Source organism: Typopeltis vanoorti, chromosome 4, assembly GCF_054136105.1.
Source record: "Typopeltis vanoorti isolate ZY-2024b chromosome 4, IOZ_Tvanoo_1.0, whole genome shotgun sequence".
NCBI lineage: Eukaryota > Metazoa > Arthropoda > Arachnida > Uropygi > Thelyphonidae > Typopeltis > Typopeltis vanoorti.
This window is the reverse complement of record NC_143552.1, coordinates 102,247,527-102,269,598: the sequence shown is the minus strand read 5'-3', so window position 1 is coordinate 102,269,598 and position 22,072 is coordinate 102,247,527. Positions and strand designations below refer to the sequence as shown.

The 22,072-nt window shown below is 34.7% G+C and overlaps 1 protein-coding gene across 2 annotated transcripts in view; it reads right to left on the bottom strand.

The window, feature by feature from the left end:
- Positions 1–2,342: 2,342 nt before the first annotated feature.
- Positions 2,343–22,072, bottom strand: part of LOC150107557 (attractin-like protein 1) — a 355,255-nt gene continuing 335,525 nt past the window's right edge. Inside the window, exons 22-24 of one of the 2 annotated variants that reach the window (XM_090391383.1) lie at positions 13,291–13,369; positions 13,018–13,137; positions 2,343–3,798 (exon numbers count right to left, since the gene is read on the bottom strand). In XM_090391383.1, the coding sequence (XP_090247509.1) occupies positions 3,583–3,798; positions 13,018–13,137; positions 13,291–13,369 (415 nt within the window). In that variant the 3' untranslated portion in view covers positions 2,343–3,582. Of the gene's footprint in view, positions 3,799–13,017; positions 13,138–13,290; positions 13,391–22,072 lie in introns of those variants that run through there. The other variant, XR_016548201.1, reaches the window with a different exon arrangement.

Here is a 22,072-nt window from a genome sequence, read left to right as displayed (position 1 = left end):
AACTTTTTTTTTTAGATATATAAAACTGTCTTTTTCAACCTGAAGAAATTATTAAGGACTTGTATTATTACGGTCAATTATATCTATATGGTTTTACAAATGGAAATGTACTTGGTTACAGTCAAACTTAGCTTCAATGTGTTGGGAAAGCCTATAATATACTCGAAGTAATACAATAGACTAGCAATGTATATTAGTACAAAATTTTACCATGGGAGACAAAAGTGACATTTTTGGTTTATATATTGCTCATGTATGTCAAGAAGTCTGAGAGACTACAATAAAAAATTTGTTCCTCATTTCCCCAGAGCATTACTTGAATGTGCACACATGCACCCATGTATGTGTGTGTGTTGTTATACACACACACACATTTTTTTATATGATCCACCCATAAAAGGTTGTAAATCTACAGACATCAGTATACCATGGATAAGCAAAGGATTAGTTAATCCAGAAACATTGCTTCAGAGACCACACATATGAAACTTTTCAAGCCATTTCAGGCTTCCAAATCAGCACAGTATTTTGGCATGTGAGTGATGAAATTCATATATCACATGCAACAGTAACTGCAACATGGCCTACTGAACACCTGCTACCTGGAACATGATAGTAAAATTAGACAGAATGTCTAACAAAATGGAATTGTACCTGCTAGGAAGAAAAGCAGAAACCAATCTAGCCACTACAGATTGAACAATGCCATACCAAGTTCTAATGTAAAGGCAATTTCAAGGCAGCTCAATAAGTCCCATACTACAGTGTGAAAACTGTCAAAATGTTCTATACTGTTATCCACACAAAATTCACCTCCTGCAAAATATGTCAGCTGACTGCACAATCTTCAGATAGCAGTTCGAAGTAGACGATTGCAGAAATGGTTTAATATGAAGCTGATATAAGCAACTTGAAATGTGCTCCACTTCTTTAATCTAACAGAAAGCTAACCACTAATAAATACTGAAGTAAATGAAATTAATATATTCTATATTTACTTTATTTATCACAGGAAAAATAAATAACTCTGTATTTCCAAGTTCCACTACAGATTAAATGTATGAAAATTTTACATGGTGAAATATTAGTGGGATAATAAAAAAAAATTTATTATTTTGTCTTAATAAATACTGTCTGTTTAGTATTATGGGAAATTAGTCAAGTTTATTATATGAATGATCACTTTTCTAGAATGTATATATATTGATCACACTTAAACTCTATGCCAATGTCATCCCTGTGATTGGCTAATTTATGTGCTCTATCAAAATGCTGTGTATGTAATTAAAAAGAAAAACTTTTACTATAATGGATGAAATGGATGAAAAAAAGTGTGCAATCTGTTCTTCAAAAAGACATTCAGAATGTGTGTTTTAAGTAGCGACACTTCAATTCTGATTATGGGCTGTAAGTAGCGCTCTAGGTATGTTCTCAAAGTGCCTATCTATAACTTAAGTTGGTAAAAAGATATCCTGCTCAGCAGGTTTCTAATCATCCCCACCCCACTTCTTCTTAATCCTGCAAAAATGAAGAGGAAACTGATTTCCATTTGTGAGTAAGTTAATTAATGGACTCCGCCTCTTCCAGAAATATTAAAATTGATATGACACTAAGTATATATCTATTCCAGAATAAATTTATATATTTAAACTTGTTTGCAGAATAACATGCAATCTTATTCTGCAAATGTTATTTGGCCTTTACTAGAAGTAAAAGGCAACTAACACAAGGATAAATAAAGAAAAACTGTTGAACAGCATTCCTGTATCTCAATTATTTTGCAAAAAAAAAAATATTCGAATGGTTTGATTTTAGGATAGCAGTCCTTTTTTTTTGCATTTAAGAAACTGGGAAAACTCACTGTTTAGAATATACCAGTTTCTTTAATTTTAACATAGTTGACATTTTTCAATGAAACCAAAATATAAAAGCACTGTAATGATCATATTCGTGTTCAATTTAATGAAAACTGTTTAAGTTTTATTAAAATTTATCGATTTGTTTTTAATACGTATTCATTATTTAGGTTTTGAAAAATCCATTGCTTTTATTGTCTATTTTTATGAAGTTATCCACTTAAAAAATCATAATATTAAACTTCAAAAATAAATAAAGAAAGAAATTAAATAAAATAAAAAATACTTAAACATGGCACTAGGTTAAATTTTACATCATGAGTATTTTCTAAGTCTTCTTCAAATACTAATCCATCTAAAGATAACTATATATTTTTCACAAATACTCTTGAAACAAACTTATTAGTGAACTCTTTATGTATACAAACTTATACAAACATAAGTTCTTGCTAAGGACTGATACAAAAATATATTCTGAGTTACTTCCTTCCCCCCTCTCTTAAAACTAAAATTTCTAGATATTAAAAATATGTTCATTCAAAAATTAAATACTAGAATTAGAATGTCTGAAAAATTCAGAAATAACACAACAACTAATATTGTGAGAACAAAGATAGATGAACACATGAATAAACAAAAAATAAGTGATATCAAGTTTAGTTAGGCTATACACCAAATTCACAAGCACCTAAAGCCAAACAGTAATATCAATATTCAGATATGTTCAGCTGTATACTTTGAGTTTTTATAACTTACTAAGCCACCTAAAATATAGCACCTAATTTGGGAAAATATCAATGTAAAAGATAAGCTCAATACTGCTGTAAACATATAAACTTAAAAAAAAAAAGAAGTTTAATCTAAGGTACTTCGATATCTTGATGATAATGAATACAATGAAAGACAACATTTTTTAATAAACGAAACACTGCTATAATTCAACCTTATGCAATCATATATTTATCTTTTAAACTTATTTACATTAACAGATGGTATATTAAAACCTGAATTCATATAACAAAAAATTAGTGTGAAACCTTTAGCTCTATCTTCTTATCATATTTATAAATATGATTTATAAAAGGAAAATATATATAAAAAGAAAATTGGGGAAAAATACTGTTTGAAAAACACTAATATATATTAAGTACAAAATGGTAAATTTAACTAATGTATTTAAAAATTACTGTACATTAATTATACAAAACAAAGTATGTTTCTGGTTTGATATAATTATATTAATTTACACAATTCTATGTGATCTTATCTGGCAATAACAGTTTTTACTCTCTTAGGGCAATACCATTATCTGTATTTTAAAAAAAAAGTGCAGTGATTTTGTTTAGTTTTTATTTACTAAAGAATAAAATTATCATAAAACTATCACAACCACATAACCGCTTTTGTGGCTCATGACTAGGTCCAACATAAGTGAGATTAAAATGATAAAACAAAGATAATTTGCTCAAACCATACGGAAGAGTTTGAAAACTTAATAATTTTATACGTGATACTGGTAAGGTAAGAAACAAAAGAAGAACAAAATGTAACAAACTGTTATAAAGTACCAATTTAGAAAATAATTACAATTGGCTGAAGAAAAATAAGTGCATTTATGAGAGAGAAAAAAAAAAAGCTGAGTTAGTCTTGTCCATACAGTTTATATCTTAGCAACAGTAGACCCCTGAGAAGTTGTTTGTTATTTGACAAATAAAAGAAAACAATATTAATTGGGTCTTGTCTTCCACACACTAATTTCTCCATTTTCTTTAGTAATACTATTTTGCAAAGTTCCTAATGATACTAAAACACTTGCTATAGCCAGTCCTGAAGGTCCAGTTGGGGTGTATTCAGCCCCACCAGTAGGAAGTCTTACCACTAAGGACAATACAGCTGCTTTTCCTTGAAAACAAGGCTCAAGTGCTACAGGAGTGGGATAAACCTGCAAGATATAAACAAATTTTATTAATGGGAAATACAGAAACTATTTAAAAGATTTTGATCAAGCAAGTATTTTTATGATTGCAGAGTAATAGATCAGATAGATCTATTACTCTGTGTTTGGAGTTCATTTGAATCAATCAAGTACAGTGATTTGTAAAAAATCGATGAGAAAGAATTTCGTGTAGTGATTAAACATTACTTTTTGAAAGGCAATACGACTCAGGAACCCAAAACTAAGCTTGATAAACATTATGGTGAGTCTACACCTTCGATTAGAATGTTTTATAAGTGGTTTAATAACTTTCGAAGTGGCCATATGAGCACAAGTAATGCTGAATGTTCTGGACACCTTTTTGAGGTCACTACTCAGAAATTATTGAAAAAATCCATGATATGATGATGGGTGATAGAAAAGTGAAGATGCGTGAAATTGCTAAGGCTGTGGGCATCTCAAATGACTGCGTATATAATATTTTACATGAACAATTACATGTGAGAAAACTATCCGCAAGATGGGTGCCATGTTTCTCACACTGTATCAAAACCATCAGTATGTGAACTGTTGCAAGGACAGCTTGAAGCTGTTTCAACAGAATCCAGAGGAATTTTTGCATCATTTTGTAACAGTGGATGAAACATGGATTCATCACTACCACCCTGAGACCAAGGAACAGCCAAAACAATGGCTTTCGAGTGGGGGAATTTGCATCAAAGAAAGCGAAAACCGTTCCTTCAGCACGAAAGGTTATGGCCACCATCTTCTGGGATGGTCATAGTATAATCTTCATAGACTTCTTGGAAAAGGGCAAAACAATTACTGGAGTATATTATGGTCTTTGCTGGATCGTTTAAATAATGAAATAAAGGAAAAATGACCACACTTGGTGAAAAAGAAGATTCTTTTTCACCACGACAATGCACTCTTCTGCAATTGTGACTGCAAAATTGTTTGATTTATGCTATGAAGTCCTATCTCCCCCCCTACACACACACTCCAGATTTGGCTCCCTCGGACTACTGTCTGTTTCCAAAAAACATGAAAAAAATGGGTGGCAGGAAAGAGATTTTCATCAAACGATAAGGTGATTGCCGAAACAACTGTCTTTTTGAAATGTTGGACAAATCATACTATATGGACGGGATCAAAGGATCAAAAAAACTCGAGCATCATTGAACTAAGTGTATAGACCTCAAAGGAGACTATGTTGAAAAATAAAAAACGTTTGTCCCAAAAAAATTATGTTTTCTTCATTTTTGCATGGACTTATCGAACAATCCTCGTACTTCATCCTCCTTCGCTGGATCCAATTATCTTAATATTCTCTAACTAAACGCACTGATTGCTAACATTTAATTTTATTTATACAGATTATATCTAAATCTAAGTAAATAATATTAAGCATCAATAATTAGAGTTTATGATTAATAAGGATCAGTTTTTCCCATATTTCTTGTACGGAAACATGCTATTTTGGTTCAAGTTAGGCAATTAGTAGTGTGTTCGAATTCTCTTTGATTAAGTGCTCAAATTTAAAATGTCATCAGTACATGTAAAAGATTGGTTGTCAACCAAAAGAATCTGTGGAGAGTGCTGACTCCATTTTGAGCTAGACCAGGCACATTTTGTTTTTTTTCTATAAAGAATGTAAGTGATGTTCTTTATGGTTAGAGCTCTCAGAAACAGACTTGTACATATTAATATCCCATTGATGATAATTCCATAGTTTTCCCATGAGAATTCTTAAAGAGTTCTTCTATGTATCAGAAAAGAATTTGGGTGATATAGGACCTTCTTGCTTTACTCCTCTCCTGATACCAAATTCCTTTCCCTGATGTTCTAACTTTATACTGACTATTGAGTTTTGATATACAGTTTTTAATAATCTGATATACTTTGCTGGCATCACTTATTGTTTTAAGTTGTTTATTATTTCAGCAAATCAAAGGTTTTTTTTTTTTTTCAAAATCTATACACACTAAATATGCAAGAAGATTATATTCGTGGCTTTTTCTATAATTATTAACATTATGAATATGATCTATTGCAGAGAATCTTGCTTGTTCATATGGCAGTATATCATCCAAAAATTGTGCAATTCTATTTAATAGAATTATTATCTGAGACTTTTCCAGGGAGTCAAGGACTCATCAAAGGAGGCTGCACATCACCCAAACCAGCTGCCATACCTTCCCTTAAACTCATTAACACTAGATGTACTCAGTACTTCAATAGGCAAACTATTCCACTTACCCCCTCCCCTGCTCCGTGAAAGAAAAATCTAGCTGTTAACTCTTTCATAACTACAACTGTGTTCTCTCCCTAACTTTCATATAATGAAAAATTTTAGACAATATACTATAACATCCATTCAGAAGTTTCTAGATGTCTATCACATGAACCTTCAATATCAACGAATATATGGAAGACAAATTCTGGAAACTTCTTGAGAAGGGTTAAGATGAAGGCCATAATTATTGATTATTTTATTGATAGTTTTTATATTATAACCATTAGAATTAAAGGTAACTTTGATAACAGACAGTTCCTTGCTTAGAAGAAAATCTGTTGAACATATTTTATGAGTTCTGTTGACTAGAGATTTCACTACACTATATTTTTGACAAGGGGGATATGTGAGTTAAAATGCATTTCCTCTATTCTAGCTAATTACTTTGTTGTTGTTCAAAATGGAACATTTTGAACAACACACTATCAACGTTTTTTTTCACCTATACAATCATTTGGTACAGATATGCTGATGTTTTTGCTGTATGAAACTGAAACTCCTTTTACATGAATTGGAGAAAACTAATTCATACAACCAAGAATCAAATTTACCTTAGAAGTAGGAATTAACAACTGTCTTCTTTTTTTAGATGTTCTCATTCAATGTTAACTGGAAGTCTATAGTTCTCAGTATACAGAAAACCAAACTCATAATGGCAAATACATTGATTCTAACCCACATCTTCACCCTTGTCAGAAATATGGTATAGTCAAATCTCTAGTCAACAAAGCTCATAGAATGTGCTCAATGGATTCCCTTCTAAATCAGGAACTGTCTATTATCAGAACTATCTTTAACTCTAATGGTTATAATACAAAAACTATAGATAAAATAATCAATTATTATGGCCTTCATCTTAACCCTCCTCAAGAAGAAGGTCATATGTTAAAAGACTTTTGGAAAAGACTTCTTCACCAGATTGACCTAATGAGTGTGAACAAGAAGAGAATGTTATGACTAATATAGATTATTTTATAATCAATATTATAAAATAATCGAAGGAGGCTGCATAAAACTATGGAACAACAAAGTTTTCCCATTCAGTTTGCAAACTAAATACCTTCTTTATCTCTCCCCAAAAGACAAATATCCTCCTTTCTCTTATCCTGGAGTTTACAGAATTCTCTGCTCTTGAGGCTTTTTATGTTATAAAAACTATCTCTATTATAACAGAGAGATTGGTTATTCTGCACAAATTCATCCTGAAGATCATCAAGAATATATTTCACTTAAGGAGTCCAATAAATCTGGTTCAGGAAACCATACCTTAATCTACAAAACACAGAATTCAGTGGAACAATACCAAAGTATTACACAAAAGCTATTTATTTCTGGAAAGACTATACAAAGAAAGCTGTGAAAAACACATTCACAATCCCAACCTTAACAAAAACAATTACCTTAAACTCTAATTTTGGCAAGTTGTCCTAATACTCACAATTTATCGCTTCATAAATTGTAACTAATTAATTGTTTAAATTTAAAAATATTTTATTAACTATTTTATTCTTGATATCTATTAATGCAGATGGAATTATTCTCCTTCAGTTGACAGCACCACACACTTCCAATTTAATTGTCATTAATACATCTTTAAAGTGTTCAACAAAAAGAATGTTGTATAATGTTGTGTGTATGTGCGCATGCATGCACACCATACTCATTGGGCAAACGAGTTGTTTTGAAAGCAAAAGAGTATGCAAAAGTGTTCTGTAGTGAATGCCTGAAGTGTGGGTTGTGTCAAAAGCAGAAGAGTGAAGTGACAAACATTATGGAAAGAAATGGTGGAAGGTCAGGTGAATGAGAAGGCAGCAACAATGAGAAACAGCCTAATACAGACCTTTTAAAAGACAAAACTTGAGCTTGAGACTGCAGCAGTAGCTGGCAGATGGTACAGTGACCAAAATGGCATTAGACTACTAAATGCAGATCCAGTTGCCTGGATTCTATGGGAAGACGATGGAGAAGATGCAGAAACAGGTGACATGATTGCAGTCACTGTTTCTGGTGACCTATGGAATGCTCTATATGAGAATAAACTGAAGGTTCCATGGGCTTCCAAGACTAATTAATATGCAAAAAAAAGGGGAGCATGATAGAAACATAAGTTATTAATATTCATTACAGAGCAATCAACACTATCTCACCATCACCATATCTGGTGGGATGAGAGAAAAAACACTGTGGCCCACAAAAATTTTGTGCTTTGGTTTTGAAGGATATGCATCATATCAGGATGGTTTTTGACTGTAACCAAATATGTGTTGGGGACTAATGTGTATGTAGTTTTTCTAAGATTGTGAATACAACTCAAAAGATAAGTGCAGTGCCGAACTTGAACATGCAAAGATAAAGATGCCATTTTGCATTTTTACAAAGCTTTGATAAGACCTCACTTGGACTACTGTGCACAGGTTTCTGTTGTGATTCTGATATATTGGAGAGAGTACAAAGGAGTGTGTTAAAATGATATCAGGATTGTGGAATACTGATTATGAAGACAGATTGAGAATTTATAGACTGCAGACACCAGCAAACAGGAGAAAGAGGGGTGATATGATTGAGACTTACAAACTTCTGAAAGGGTCATGCAGGATTTCAATTGATGGAATTTTTCAATTTATGGTGGGTGGAAAAAGGACAAGAGGACATCCTTGGATGCTAATAATGAATGCCACTAAGAAGTGGGGGGGGGGGGATTTTTCTCTCATAGGTGGTGGTGCATGATTGGAATGGATTGCAATTGGATGTTGTGATGGCGAACAGTGTGATCGAACTCAAGAATAAGTATGATAGCTGGTGCGTGTAGTATGTGGTCTCTCTCTCGATGAGTCCCTGACTCCCTGGAAGTCTCTGTTAATAATAATAATAATATATGTATACAGGGTGGTTCAAAATTCCATGCAAAAACTTTGAGGGGAGGTAGAGAACATCAAAATCAACCATATTCACATCTGAAAGCATGACTGGAAACGCCAGCCAAAATTGATAGGTGGCGCTGTTTGGCAGCACTTCAGGTGAGCAATCTTCATTCAAGCTTTCGACGTCCTACAAAGAACATGCATCGTTTCATGAATGCTGAGATGGCAGACATGCACCTCGTTTACGGGTTAGCTGACGGTAATGGACAAGTCGCTGTACAAATGTATTGCGAAAGGTACCCAAACAGACGTGTTCCGAATCATGAAATGTTTGCGTATTTGCATCAGAATTTGTGTGACTATGTATCATTCAGGGATCGCAGGCATGATAGTGGGTGGCCACGATTGACACGAAATCCCGCCATGGAAGAGGAGATGTTGCATGCGATGGACAATAATCCAGAGACAAGCACACGTGCCGTTGCCTCTGCTATAGGAATATCTCGATCCAGCGTATTGCATATTTTTGCACTCTGAGTCCTTACATCCATTTCATCTGCAACGGGTCCAGTTACTGATGGCTGAAGATTATCCTCGACGTGTGGAATTCGCGCAGTGGTTTCTGCAGAAAAGTGCCATAGAGCTGGATTTTCAAACATGTTTTGTTCACGGATGAAGCTTCATTTACCGTGAAGGGGTCTTCAATCACCAGAATGCTTGTGTGGGCCCATGAGAATCCACAAGGTGTGCGATCACATGCTGCACAACAATGCTTCGCCATTAATGCGTGGGCAAGTATTGTCACTGACTGTTTAGTCGGCCCATACCTGTTAACACCCCGACTGGACTCCCAGAAGTATCGGACCTTTCTGGAAGAATTTTTGCTGGATTTACTGAACGACGTTCCAATGACTGTGTGTCGGCAGATGTGGTCCCAACGCAATGGGACTCCAGCCCATTTTCGCATTTCTGTGTGTCAGTATTTGGACAGGTCCTTTGGGGCTTGATGGATTGGGCGTGGCAGACTCATCACATGGCCCCCATGCTTACCTGATTTATCAAGCATTGATTTCTTTCTGTGAGGGACCCTTAAAGCCATGGTGTATGAAATGGCTATTGCCTCTGACATGAATCTTGTGGCAAGAATCGCCATCGGCACTGCTAATATCAGGAAAACTCCAGGTTTTTCGAAAATGTACGACAATCAATGCGTCGTCAATGTCAGGCATGCATCACTGCTAATGGTTGTAACTTTGAGCACCTGATGTGAAACCATATTATGAATCCAACTATTCGGCTATGCCTAATCAAGTTTTTTACACTACTTACTGTGTCCCTGTTAGTACCTTCCAATGGCGTTTCCGGTCATGTTTTTCAATGTGAATATGGTTGATTTTGATGTTCTCTACCTCTGCTCAAAGTTTGTATGCGCAATTCTGAACCACCACTGTGTGTGTGTGCATGTGTGTGTTAATTTCTTGTGAGCAGTTCTTCTGTCTTATCAAGCATAGATATTTTGTGTATACTAGTATTTTGTTATAGATCAACCACTTCTCATAATGTAGAAGTATTGATTTTTATTCAGGAATAGATCAATTTTTACTATGTCTGTTGTTTCTGAAGACTAGTATAAAAATGTTCCTATACTGTGAAAAACCTTCCAACCTTAACAAATGCTATACTACAGAAGCAAGAAAAACAATTTGCTTTAGTGTAGTGCTAAATAGAGTACAAGGACATTTTACAGTCATGGTACTATATTTTGCAATAATTATTGTAATTAGAGATAATTGGAATGACACTTCATAATGAAAAACATTCCTCTCCCATAGACCATATGCTTCATGCATACACGCAGCAGTTTATTGTAGCAAACTAAACACATTTGTCCTAACATCCTCTTTCAAATTTTCAGTTCCAGAAATTACTTATAACAGCTGTTTATAATGCATTCATTGGGTACAGAAAGTGCACAATTTATGTAAAGCTAAAAGATGCATTTGAGAATATATATATAATACATAACTTGAAATCAGTTTGAATTAGATTTCAGACATTCGATATCATCAAGACATTTCACAAGTGCTAATATTACATATAAAATCCTACCAAAAAAAAAGTTGCAACTAATGTGGCATATAAGCTTTGTGAAAATGCAGCTGCCAGATGTGGAAGTGGCATACATACAATAAAGCTAGTTCTCACAAGTGGTTTACATGTGTGCAGACACTGCCTAATGCAAACATGTTAAAGGGATTTTATAGAATCGATACCAAAAACTTTTTCAATACATGGCAGGGAGGGAGAGAATAAAGGGTCAGATACCCATAAAATTGTGTATAAATGTGGTTAGCAATAGCGTTAGGACTAGATTTCTGTTTTTTTTCCCTTTTTGCTTGGAAAGGGAGGGGGGATGAGCAGTAGGGGTTTTCAGAAGGCTGGTGAATGAGTTATGAGCACTTCATTGGTTAATATGCTCAGAGAAAGAGGTGTGATAAGTATTACATGAACAATGATTATATTAGTCCTTTCTTTTAGGGTTACACAGTGATCAGCATTCATTTTAAAAATTTTATGGAATTTACAACTGTGTTAAAAAACTTTTTTTATTATCCCGACGTTTCGATCTTCACATCAAGATCATCATCTGGAGCGCACATAAATATACAGGACAAGCTGAGTTACATCATTAACTGTAAGCTAGAGAAACAATAATTTGATCACATGTTATTCTACTGGCGTGACCTCTGGTGAAGAAAAAATAAAAAATACATCAAGCTAAATTCTATTTTTCAATGACAGGAATAAACATTCTTTTAGATGGTTTTCTTTCAGAAACAATTGGTGTCCTATTTTTAGTATTACAATTCTTATTTTTGATTTACAATACTGGATTTTCTACAGTCCTGTTTATAGTTGTTCTTAGTGAGGAAGGTCGAATATATACCTTCCATATATTTGGAATTTTTAGACCATCATTATTGTTCAGATTGGGGTGGCTGATAATAATCTCACAGGCTTCCTTGAATTTCTGTTCATACCATGTTTTAGTGTGATGTAGACAGCTGATGGTTTTCCAATCAATTCTGTGTAAGGTATTCAGGGCATGATCAGAAAGGCCAGCTTCACCATAATTATTATATTTAATGTGTCGTTTATGTTCCTTTTGTCTAATAGGAATTGTGCATCCTGTTTCTCCTATATATGGCATGTTGCAAGTACAATAAATCCGGTATACTCCAGGATCAATGAATGATCATGCCCTGAATACGTTACACAGAATTGACTGGAAAACCACCAGCTGTCTACATCACACTAAAACATGGTATGAACGGAAATTCAAGGAAGCCTGTAAGATTATTATCAACCACCCCAACCTGAACAATAATGATATGGTCTAAAAATCCCAAACATATGGAAGGCATATATTCGACCTTCCTCACTAAGAACAACTATAAGCAGGACTGTAGAAAATCCAGTATTGTAAATCAAAAATAAGAATTGTAATACTAAAAATAGGACACCAATTGTTTCTGAAAGAAAACCATTTATTCCTGTCATTGAAAAATAGAATTTAGCTTGATATTTTTCTGTTTTTTTTTTTCCACCAGAGGTCACGCCAGTAGAATAACATGTGATCAAATCATTGTTTCTCTAGCTTACAGTTAATGATGTAACTCAGCTTGTCCTGTATATTTATGTATGCTCCAGATGATGATCTTGATGTGAAGATCGAAATGTCGGGATAATAAAAAAAGTTTTTTTAACACGATTGTAAATTCCATAAAATTTTTAAAATGAATGATTATATTAGGCCTCCTGAGATAAGTCCAACTCCAAGGAGATGCATGAGAAAATGATAATAATATATGTAAATGATCAACTAAGAATTCAAAGAGTTTTCTACAGAGGTTCTAGTTAGTAGTAAGGCACTATGTAAAATGCTGCAAATTTCAGTTTCTATGGAAATTTCATATTCAGTTTGTGAATATAAAAGTGTATATTTCAGCCTTAAATATAAGCATTATGTATTACAAATTAATAGAAGCCTTTAATTTTTAAGCATACCTTCTTTTTGCTTTCATTATTGCCAACATGACTGGAATTTATCTCAGATGCTTTTTCTATTTCAGCAACAACACTAGCAAATGGTCGAAGGGCTAACTGTTCCATTTCTACAAACTGTTGCTAAAGGTATACATACAATAATTATTACACTGATAATAAATAAACTTATATGTAATCAAATAAATCTTAAAGTTGTTTACTTATTTTGCTTATACTCATGTTAGGCAGAAATAATATAATAATTACACAGAGCCAGTACCGAATATAATTTACCTGTCTTCTCCTGTATAAGTCGTATTTTAGTTTTATTTTCCAGAGAACTGCTGCGATGATAAGTAATGATAGAAAGCAACTGAAAAAAAATTATATAAGGCTGTGTGTGTATGTGTATATATATATATATATATATATATATATATATATATATACATACATATATACATATACACACACTCAAATTTTAATATATATCCAATAAAACTAATACATCATATATAATGACAACATCACATGTGCATACAATTCTCAAATTAAAAATAAGTAAATATGTAACCACCTCACTATTCAGAGATAAAATAGTTATCTTTGAATACTGAAGTGGTATATTAAGATTTATCACTGGAAGCAAATTGATTAAATTTTATGATTTGAGTCTTGAAGAAAGGTACTTCTACAAGACTCAAATTAATGCCAAATGAATTCTACCAAATTTCTTAAATGATTATAACTGGGTATTTGGTGTGTGCTGTGTCTAGGAAATGCATTATACTCCTTCTTTTTAATTGGCCAATCCACTAGTAAGTTAAATATTTTTTGTTTTTCAAAAGAAAACTCAAAATTTTTATTTGTTTTATCTTCATCACTTCAATTCTGGAAGTACATATTCAACAGATGCATGACTGAGCTTTATATATTTCTTGTGCAAAGTTAAAGGACTTTGACCTCCCAATCATTCTGATCTGTCAACGCATGATTTTTATTTGAAGTATTTTAAAAGATTATGCTTATCAAAAGACCTCACTTAAAACTGAGGACTTGGAGAATGATACAGTCAATATAATTATTATTACATGGGTTTTCCATGGAGTCAGAAGACTCATTGCAGGAGACTGACATTATCCTTTATACACACAATACCTATTATACTTCTCCCTAAACTTATTCATTGTCAAAGCACTCACTACTTTTGGCAATTCATTCCACTCAATCACCACTCTCCTAGCAAAAAAAAAAAAATCTAGTCTGCACACCCTCACACAACTTCCAGAGAATGATCCCTAGTTCTCCATTTTTCATATATTGAAAGAGTTGTGTCAATCTTATAGAATCCATTTAGTAACTTAAGGTTCTATGATGTCCTCTCTTCTCTGCCTATCAACTAAACTTAGCACCCACACATCAATCTATCCTAATAAGAAGCTTTCCTCAAGACCTGCCAACATCTTCATTACTCATCTCTGGATCCTCTCTACCACCTCCTGGTAGAGTTTATCCAGAGATTGACTATTGCACACAGATTTGGTCACCAAACTCAGGTGACCAAATCTGTGTACAATAGTCAAGATGCAGCTATATCACAGCCTTGTAAAGAGGGATAATAACCCCTCTATCTTTACTTGTTAGCGTTTTTCAACATCCAAGTAATCCTTTGGGTATTTTACCAATATTTACAATATGCTCCCTGAAATTCAACTCTTTGTTCATCATTATCATCAGATACCTAGTTTCATCAAATGCTTGCAATCCAGTACCGTCAATGTGATAGACTGCATCTGATCCAATACCCTCCCATCCTTAGTCCCTACTATCACATGCTACATTAAGCAATTTTTTCTTAGCAGGTGTATAAATTCCATTTCCTTCCTGCCATATGATATTTCTTCCTTCCAGTCTATACCAGCATAATTGAAGTCCCCCATAATAATCACTCGACCTGTACTCATTGTTTTAATTTGATGATGCATGTCTTCCAGATCACCTGTGGAACTTCCTAACCTATAGCAACAATCAACTGTATATTAATGTCTTACTGGCCTTAATCTCACATGAGATTGTTCCAAATGAACAGCCACCCTCCTGTCTGTCACCTATTCGTTTTGGTTGCAATTCATCTGCTGATACTCCTTCCCCCATCCTACCTTTCTCTATATTCCCTGAAAATAATAAACTCTTCACGTTCAATTCCATGTAACTACATCACCTGCTGTTAGCCAAGTCTCACTAATGCCTTTATATATATAATAATTTTTGGCAAGGTTGCACTAACCAGTGCCAAAAACTCCTCCTTATTCCTGATAGTTCTGGCATTAGTATATAGAAATTGCAGCATCCCTTTACTTCCACAATCACCTTTACTTCCTGAATTGACTACCCCTATTCAATATTTTTGCTTGAGAGAGACTAGATTCCACACTTGGTCATTCTCACATTCACTCACCTCATGGTGCCATCACACAAACTCACTTACTTCCACTCTAATTGCTTAAGTTTCCTTGAATTTGTGCTTCAGCATGCTTGGTGAACAAAGCTCACTGCAGACACCTTAAACCAAAACCATTTAGATGCAGTCCATCAATAATGTTCAAATCCTCCTTTCTGTCAAACACAGATCAACAAATCCTACATCATTCCTTCATACAGATTCATTGGCTACCAACACCCCCCCCCCCTCCTCCTCCTCCTCAGCTCACCTCTATCATAGTGTGGTAGGAGACTTGCAATCTTCACCTTCTCGCTCTTCAGTTTTGCTTCTTCCAACAACTCCTTTACAGCCTCCCTCAAAAATACTTCTCACCTCTGAAATCATTTGTACCAACTAAGACAATCTTTCCTTTGACTTACCTTTTTTGCAAGATGGAGTGATTAATATCGTGAATTTTTGCACCTGATCATATGATACATGATATTACACATAATGAAGTAGCATAACTAAGTCAATTTAATAAATATTTTTGTCTTCCCCATTCATCCAAGTTTTTTTTTTTTTTTTTTTTCAGAAACTACATCAAATACCAGTTGTAAACATTTGCCTACTCTAGCAAATATTTACAACTGGTCTTCCTATAAGTTTTCACAGAATCCTAGGGTTCTGTGAATACAGTTTAAGAAACACTGGTATAAATAATATACTTTTGGTAGCATTTCAATTTTGCATGCAGCTGAGCAGTATAGCTGGTATATTCAGATATATTAGATATTACACTGTTCTGGGAGGATAGCAGCAGCAGCAGTAGTAGACTTCACTAGAGACACTGATTTTTGAAACGAACAAAATCAGAGTATATTCTGCTTGATGTGTGTTTGAAAGAGCTGATAGACTAATGGAGTAGAATGTTTTACTAATCTGCAGAAGGAGAAACTGTACAATGGAATATAGCTGTGGAATAACTTGCTATCCCTACTTACTAATGTGTTCTTCAACAACCATGTAATCTGTTGTGTTTTTTTGGTTACTTAGCTTTGCAATATGCCCTCTAAAGTTCAACTCCTTTTAAACATTCATACCCAAGGTCCTAATTTCATCAAATTCCTGTAGTTCAGTTCTATCAATATAGTACATAGCTTGTGATACTGATCACCTTTTTTTTTATAATTCCTCTTCTGAGAGTACCACCTTACACTAAGCCACATTAAACTGCAGACATTTATCATTATTCACAGCGCTAGTCTCTTTAAATCTTCCTGGCAGAACTGCACATCATCTTCATTTACCATTGCTCTTCCCAGTTTAACATTGTCAGCAAACAACTGAATATTTCAGATCCTATATCACTGAATATAAATTAATCAAGAAAGGATCAAGTGCTTAGCCCTATGGTACACCACTGATCCCTTGCCTTCTTCTGGACTCAACACCTCTATAAACGACTCTTTGATATCTGTTCATCAGCCATTCTCTAATCCAAATCTCCAGATTCGTATCCATCCCCATTTGCTCCAATTTATGCAATACGGTTCTATGTGGATCTTGTGAAATTCAAGCAATATCATTGATTAGCCTTATCCAACTCCATTGTTACTTGATTATAAAAAGTAAGCAAATTATTAAGGCAAGATCTACATTTCACAAAACCATGTTGTCGCTTATAAAGTGTCCTATTCTTGTAGAATAGGATACATTTAATAGTCAAAGTATCCTATTCCTATTCAATCAGTCCTGAATTCTGTCTTTCACCAATTTCTCCAGTACCTTAACTACCACTCCCGAGATGCTGATTGGCCTATAATTTGCTACTCCTGCCTTGGAGCCTCCTTTATGCATAGACCCTATTTTGCCCTCTTTCCATTCCATTTGTAGTTCCCAGTATTGAGGCTTATATTAAACAGCTTCGTCAGAGAAGCTGATAATTCCCTTGTACATTTTGTAATATATGGGCAGTGTGCCATCTAATCCATTGGCTGTGTTGATATTGAGGTTCTGCAATACTTTAAGCACACTGGTTTGGTTCTGTTACCTTCCCACCATCAGCACATTTTAAAGTCATCCTTCCATAGTTATTCCTCCTTTTACTTGCTACATAGCAAAATAACTTTCTAAGTTTTTTTTTTTGGCCTCATTAGTTAGCTTTCTCTCATAACTATCTTTTGCCTTCCTTACCATACAGATCACTCTTCTTACTTGTACTTTATACTGCTCATGAGTATACTGATCACATTTTTCTTTATAATTCTTCCACAACCTTTTCTTTGTGTGCAACTCCTGCTTAATGAAGTTTTCAACCATCTAACTCTTACCTTATTTATCATTCTGACTCTAGGTATATATTCAGATACTGCTCTCTTCAAACATCTCTTGACCACTTCCCATGCACCAACATATCTCCCTCCAAATTCTTATGCCGTAATACTGCTGAAAGATGATTTTTGAGTTTGTCATAATCATCTGCTTTGTAATCCCACATATATCCCTTCTTGACAGAAAATTTTGCGCGTTTGACAATCATATCCCAGGTCAAGATTACACACTCACTTTCTCTAAGTGGAGGTACTGTAGCTATATCAGTTAGTGTTAAATTCTCTGATTTAATGATCTGATCTAGTGCTCTTGAACCTCACGTCCCCCCATTACATGTTGGGTCAGGTAATTATCTCTCAGAAAATCCTGGGGTATCTTCCACGGATATGACTAATTTTGGGGAAATGTAGAACCAACTTGATGTTTTAGATACTGCACTTGTTGCAATCTTCATTATACTGAACAACCGATGCTTCATTAATAGAAAATGAGCTCAGCATTGCAAAATCAAATTCTATCAGAGATGAAAAGATGTTCTAGTCAGCATGGTATTCCCAACAGAATACATGGTTACCCATGTAAGAGAGAGTGGATGTCATGGGAACATGATCACTCCTATAGGTGTAATCTTCTATTTTCCATTTAAACAATAGGAAGAGTTTTGATGTTAGAATGCTGCACTATCCCACAGTGCTGTGACCATTTAAATATTCTAATGAGATTGTAGGAGTGGTAACTGCAACATGAAATCATAAAGTTCATTCTGGTATATATCTGCACTGTATGGTAGACAGATGCTGCATATTGGAATAAGAGGTCATACTGAGAGACAAATAGCAACTGATGGTTGACCACAGGGATGATGATTCCTCCATGGGTAGGTACATATCCTATTCTGTCCTTGCAAATAAAAGAAGTGTACCACAATGTGGTATCCTTGCCAGGTTTCAAATATGACTCTAGCAGACAGAAGCACATTAGTTTGTGTTTCTGCAAAAGGACACTGATAACATGTATGTTTGGCTCAAATCTGCAAGAATGCATCAGGTTTCCGGTTTTGCGAGGATTTGCTTTTATCTGCTTTGAATTTTTCCTATGTCAGGGAATTGTGGACAGTGTCCATTCTGTTCTTCCTCCTAGGGAAAGATATACAAGATATGAAATTCTATTCCATTATTAGCCAAATCAAAATGGAGGAACACTGTCAAACACTTTTAAATGCATGTCCTTAATTAACATGTAGGTATCAAAAACACCTGACAGAGGACAATGCAAGAATCCAAAGTTACTTTCTCCTTCAAATCTTAAATCTCCAGTAATATAATGGAACCACTTTCTTATTTCTGATAACAACCATCCTTTTCAGGCTTCAGCAATCCTCTGAGCTGTCTTCATGATAAGTATTTAGGCTTAGGTGCTGGTTGACACTCATAATACAATATAGTGGAATAACTACAGCACAAAGAGAAATAATTAAACAGCAGATTTAATCATTTCAACATCTCATCTGTCACAGAAAATTTTTCAGGAATGCAATGTTAAAATTGTAATAACGTCCAAGAAACAATAAGTAGAAGATATGAAATTAGACCACATGAAGACTGAAGTCTTATGAGGGGTGCACTCTATGGGTGTTGTTGGCTAGCCTTAGATGTTGGATGGGAGGCCTTTGAATTAAAGTTTCCCAAATTTTGAAAAGTTTAACACAACCATATTTATTAAGATTAGGCTGATTTTTTAAATCTGCTACAGATTCTAAAAACAGTCTTTCAAGTTTGTATTTACTGTGATGAAATATAGTTTTCTTCCATCTAATTCTGTGCAAGGTATATAGGCATGGTGTGCTAGACCTGACCGACCATAGTTGTGGCAGCAGATGTCAGAAGATCTCCCCATCTGATCATAATATAAGTTGCAACAACAAGGAACTTAGAAGGGGAAGGAAGTGGATCCTTATCAGAGTAAAGAAGAGAAGTCAGCTTCAAATGGGGTTTAAAAGCAGTGCAGAGATTATATATCTTCAAAGTTCTGGCTATTTTTTCGGAAGTGCCCCAGATAGTAATGGCATTACTTTAGTCTTTATGTTGAGAAGCCTTCTGGAGTTGTTGAAACATCTGAAGTTGCTAAAAAACTTAAATCTTTTACATTCAACCCCCAGACATAGGGACTGCCAAAAATTCATAAACCCAATTATCCTCTCTCTTTCATAATAGATGCTACTGACTTTCCCTCCTTTAAATTACACAGTTAAAGGAGGGGGGAGTCAGTAGCATCTACTATGAAGAGAGAGAGAGAGAGAGGATAATTGGGTTTATGAACTTTAATTCCACTTCTTGTATAAAAAATTCTGCACATTTCAAATCCTTAATCCAGAATTTAGTTTTAAACAATCATGATATCACAATGTCCGCACGGTTAGCCTATGGCTGTGCACTTTGCAACCATATGCCTAGGGAAGGAGTGTTCTAGGTTTGATTCCTCTTGGAGATGCAAGGAGCTGAATGATCTTCCTCAGCCATAGCCAAGTTAGCCGGTCTTAGGCATGGACAGTAGGGTTTTTCCCCAGTTTATCATCCCACAAATCAGGCAAACCAGTCTTGAGAGCTGAACACTACGGACATAGGATACACTGGGGCATAGGGCTGATCACCTTATCCTGTGAACGGTTTGAGGTCTGATGATTAATAAACCATCAACACCACAAGGTAAAAGAGGGTAAAAGGAAGATCAGATGATATCACGATGAGCTCTGATGTAACCTTATTTATAAATATTCCCCTTTCTTACACTAGATTTACCGAAAAATGCTTTCCCTCACTGACAGTATGGATCTCTTTAATTTTGCTATCCATACTAGTTACTTCACTTGGAAGGGCAACCTTATATAAACAGTTAGAGGGTGCCTTTCATAGGCTTTCTGTAATCTCCAGCCAATTTCTATATGGAGCATTTTGAAAAACATGCTCTTGATACTTCCAGTCTCAAACCTTCTCTGTGGTGAAGATATACTAATGATGTATTCTCTATTTGGCAACATGGCTCAGATACATTAGAATCCAGTTCACTTTGAAAAAGAAAATAACAGCTTGCTTTTTTTTAGATACTCTGATCACATGTATGCCCAATGGAATCTTTTCTTTTGGTTTACAGAAACCTACCAACATAGATAGATAGATATATACATAAATAAACATTCCCACCATCTACCTTTCTCAACAGAAAGGGGGAAAGGGTGAGAAATATGGTGTAATTAAAACCCTTGTCAACAGTCTCCAACCTCTGTTCTATCCATGCTTCCCTTACAGTGGAACTTGCCTTTCATTTGTCAAACCTTCCTGTCCAATGGTTGCAATGGCAAAAAAGATCTATAATCATCTGTCCCTTCCACCCTCAGATCCCTTGTCAACATAAAGACTGCAGCAATGCTATTACTATTCCATATACCCTGGCACTTCAAAAAAAAACAGCCAGAACTTTAAAGAAATATAATGTCTGCACCACTTTTGAAGCTCATTTGAAGCTGGCTTTCCTTTCCTGCTCTCTCCTAAAGATCCATTTCCTCCTCCTCTCCATTCCAGGTGTTTACAAGGTTCCTCATTCTTGCAACTTATCACATTATGGTCACACTGGGAGATCTACTAACATTTGCCTAGATAATCACAAAAAATACACCTGCCACTACAACTATGGTCAGTCAGATCTAGCAGATCATGCCTTTAACCTTCCTAATGGCTGAGGCGGATGAAATAGTGAGAAAAAATTGCACTTCTTATCCACGTTATTCAATAGGTGTTACAGAATCTTATCCAGATTTAGCTGAGTTGGGGGTGTTAATATGAGGTGTAATTGATACTAAGTAATTCTGTGCATGGTATCAAAGGTATGTTGATATCATGCACAGAATTATATGAAAGTAAACTATCATGCTCCACCACAGTAAATATAAACTTGGAAGTCTCTTTTTAGAATCAGTAACAGATTTAAAAAAACAGTCTAATCTTAAGTTCCCCAAGATTTGGGAAATTTCAATTCTTAAGACCCTTGCCCAACATCTACAGCTAACTAAAAGCACTCATAGAGGGTGCCTCTCATAAGACTTTAGTATTCATATAGTTTAATTTCGTTTCTTTCACTTAGTGTTTCTTGTGTGTTATTACAATTTTAATATTATGTGTCTTCATAATGACCTTTGCAACAACTTCATATTTCTATCTACCATCACCTCAAAATCCCTTGTTTCTTCCCCTTCATCTAGTGCAGACATTTAGCTATTTAGCTATGTTAAACCAACATCCCCATTCATTTCCCTACTTTTCCAGC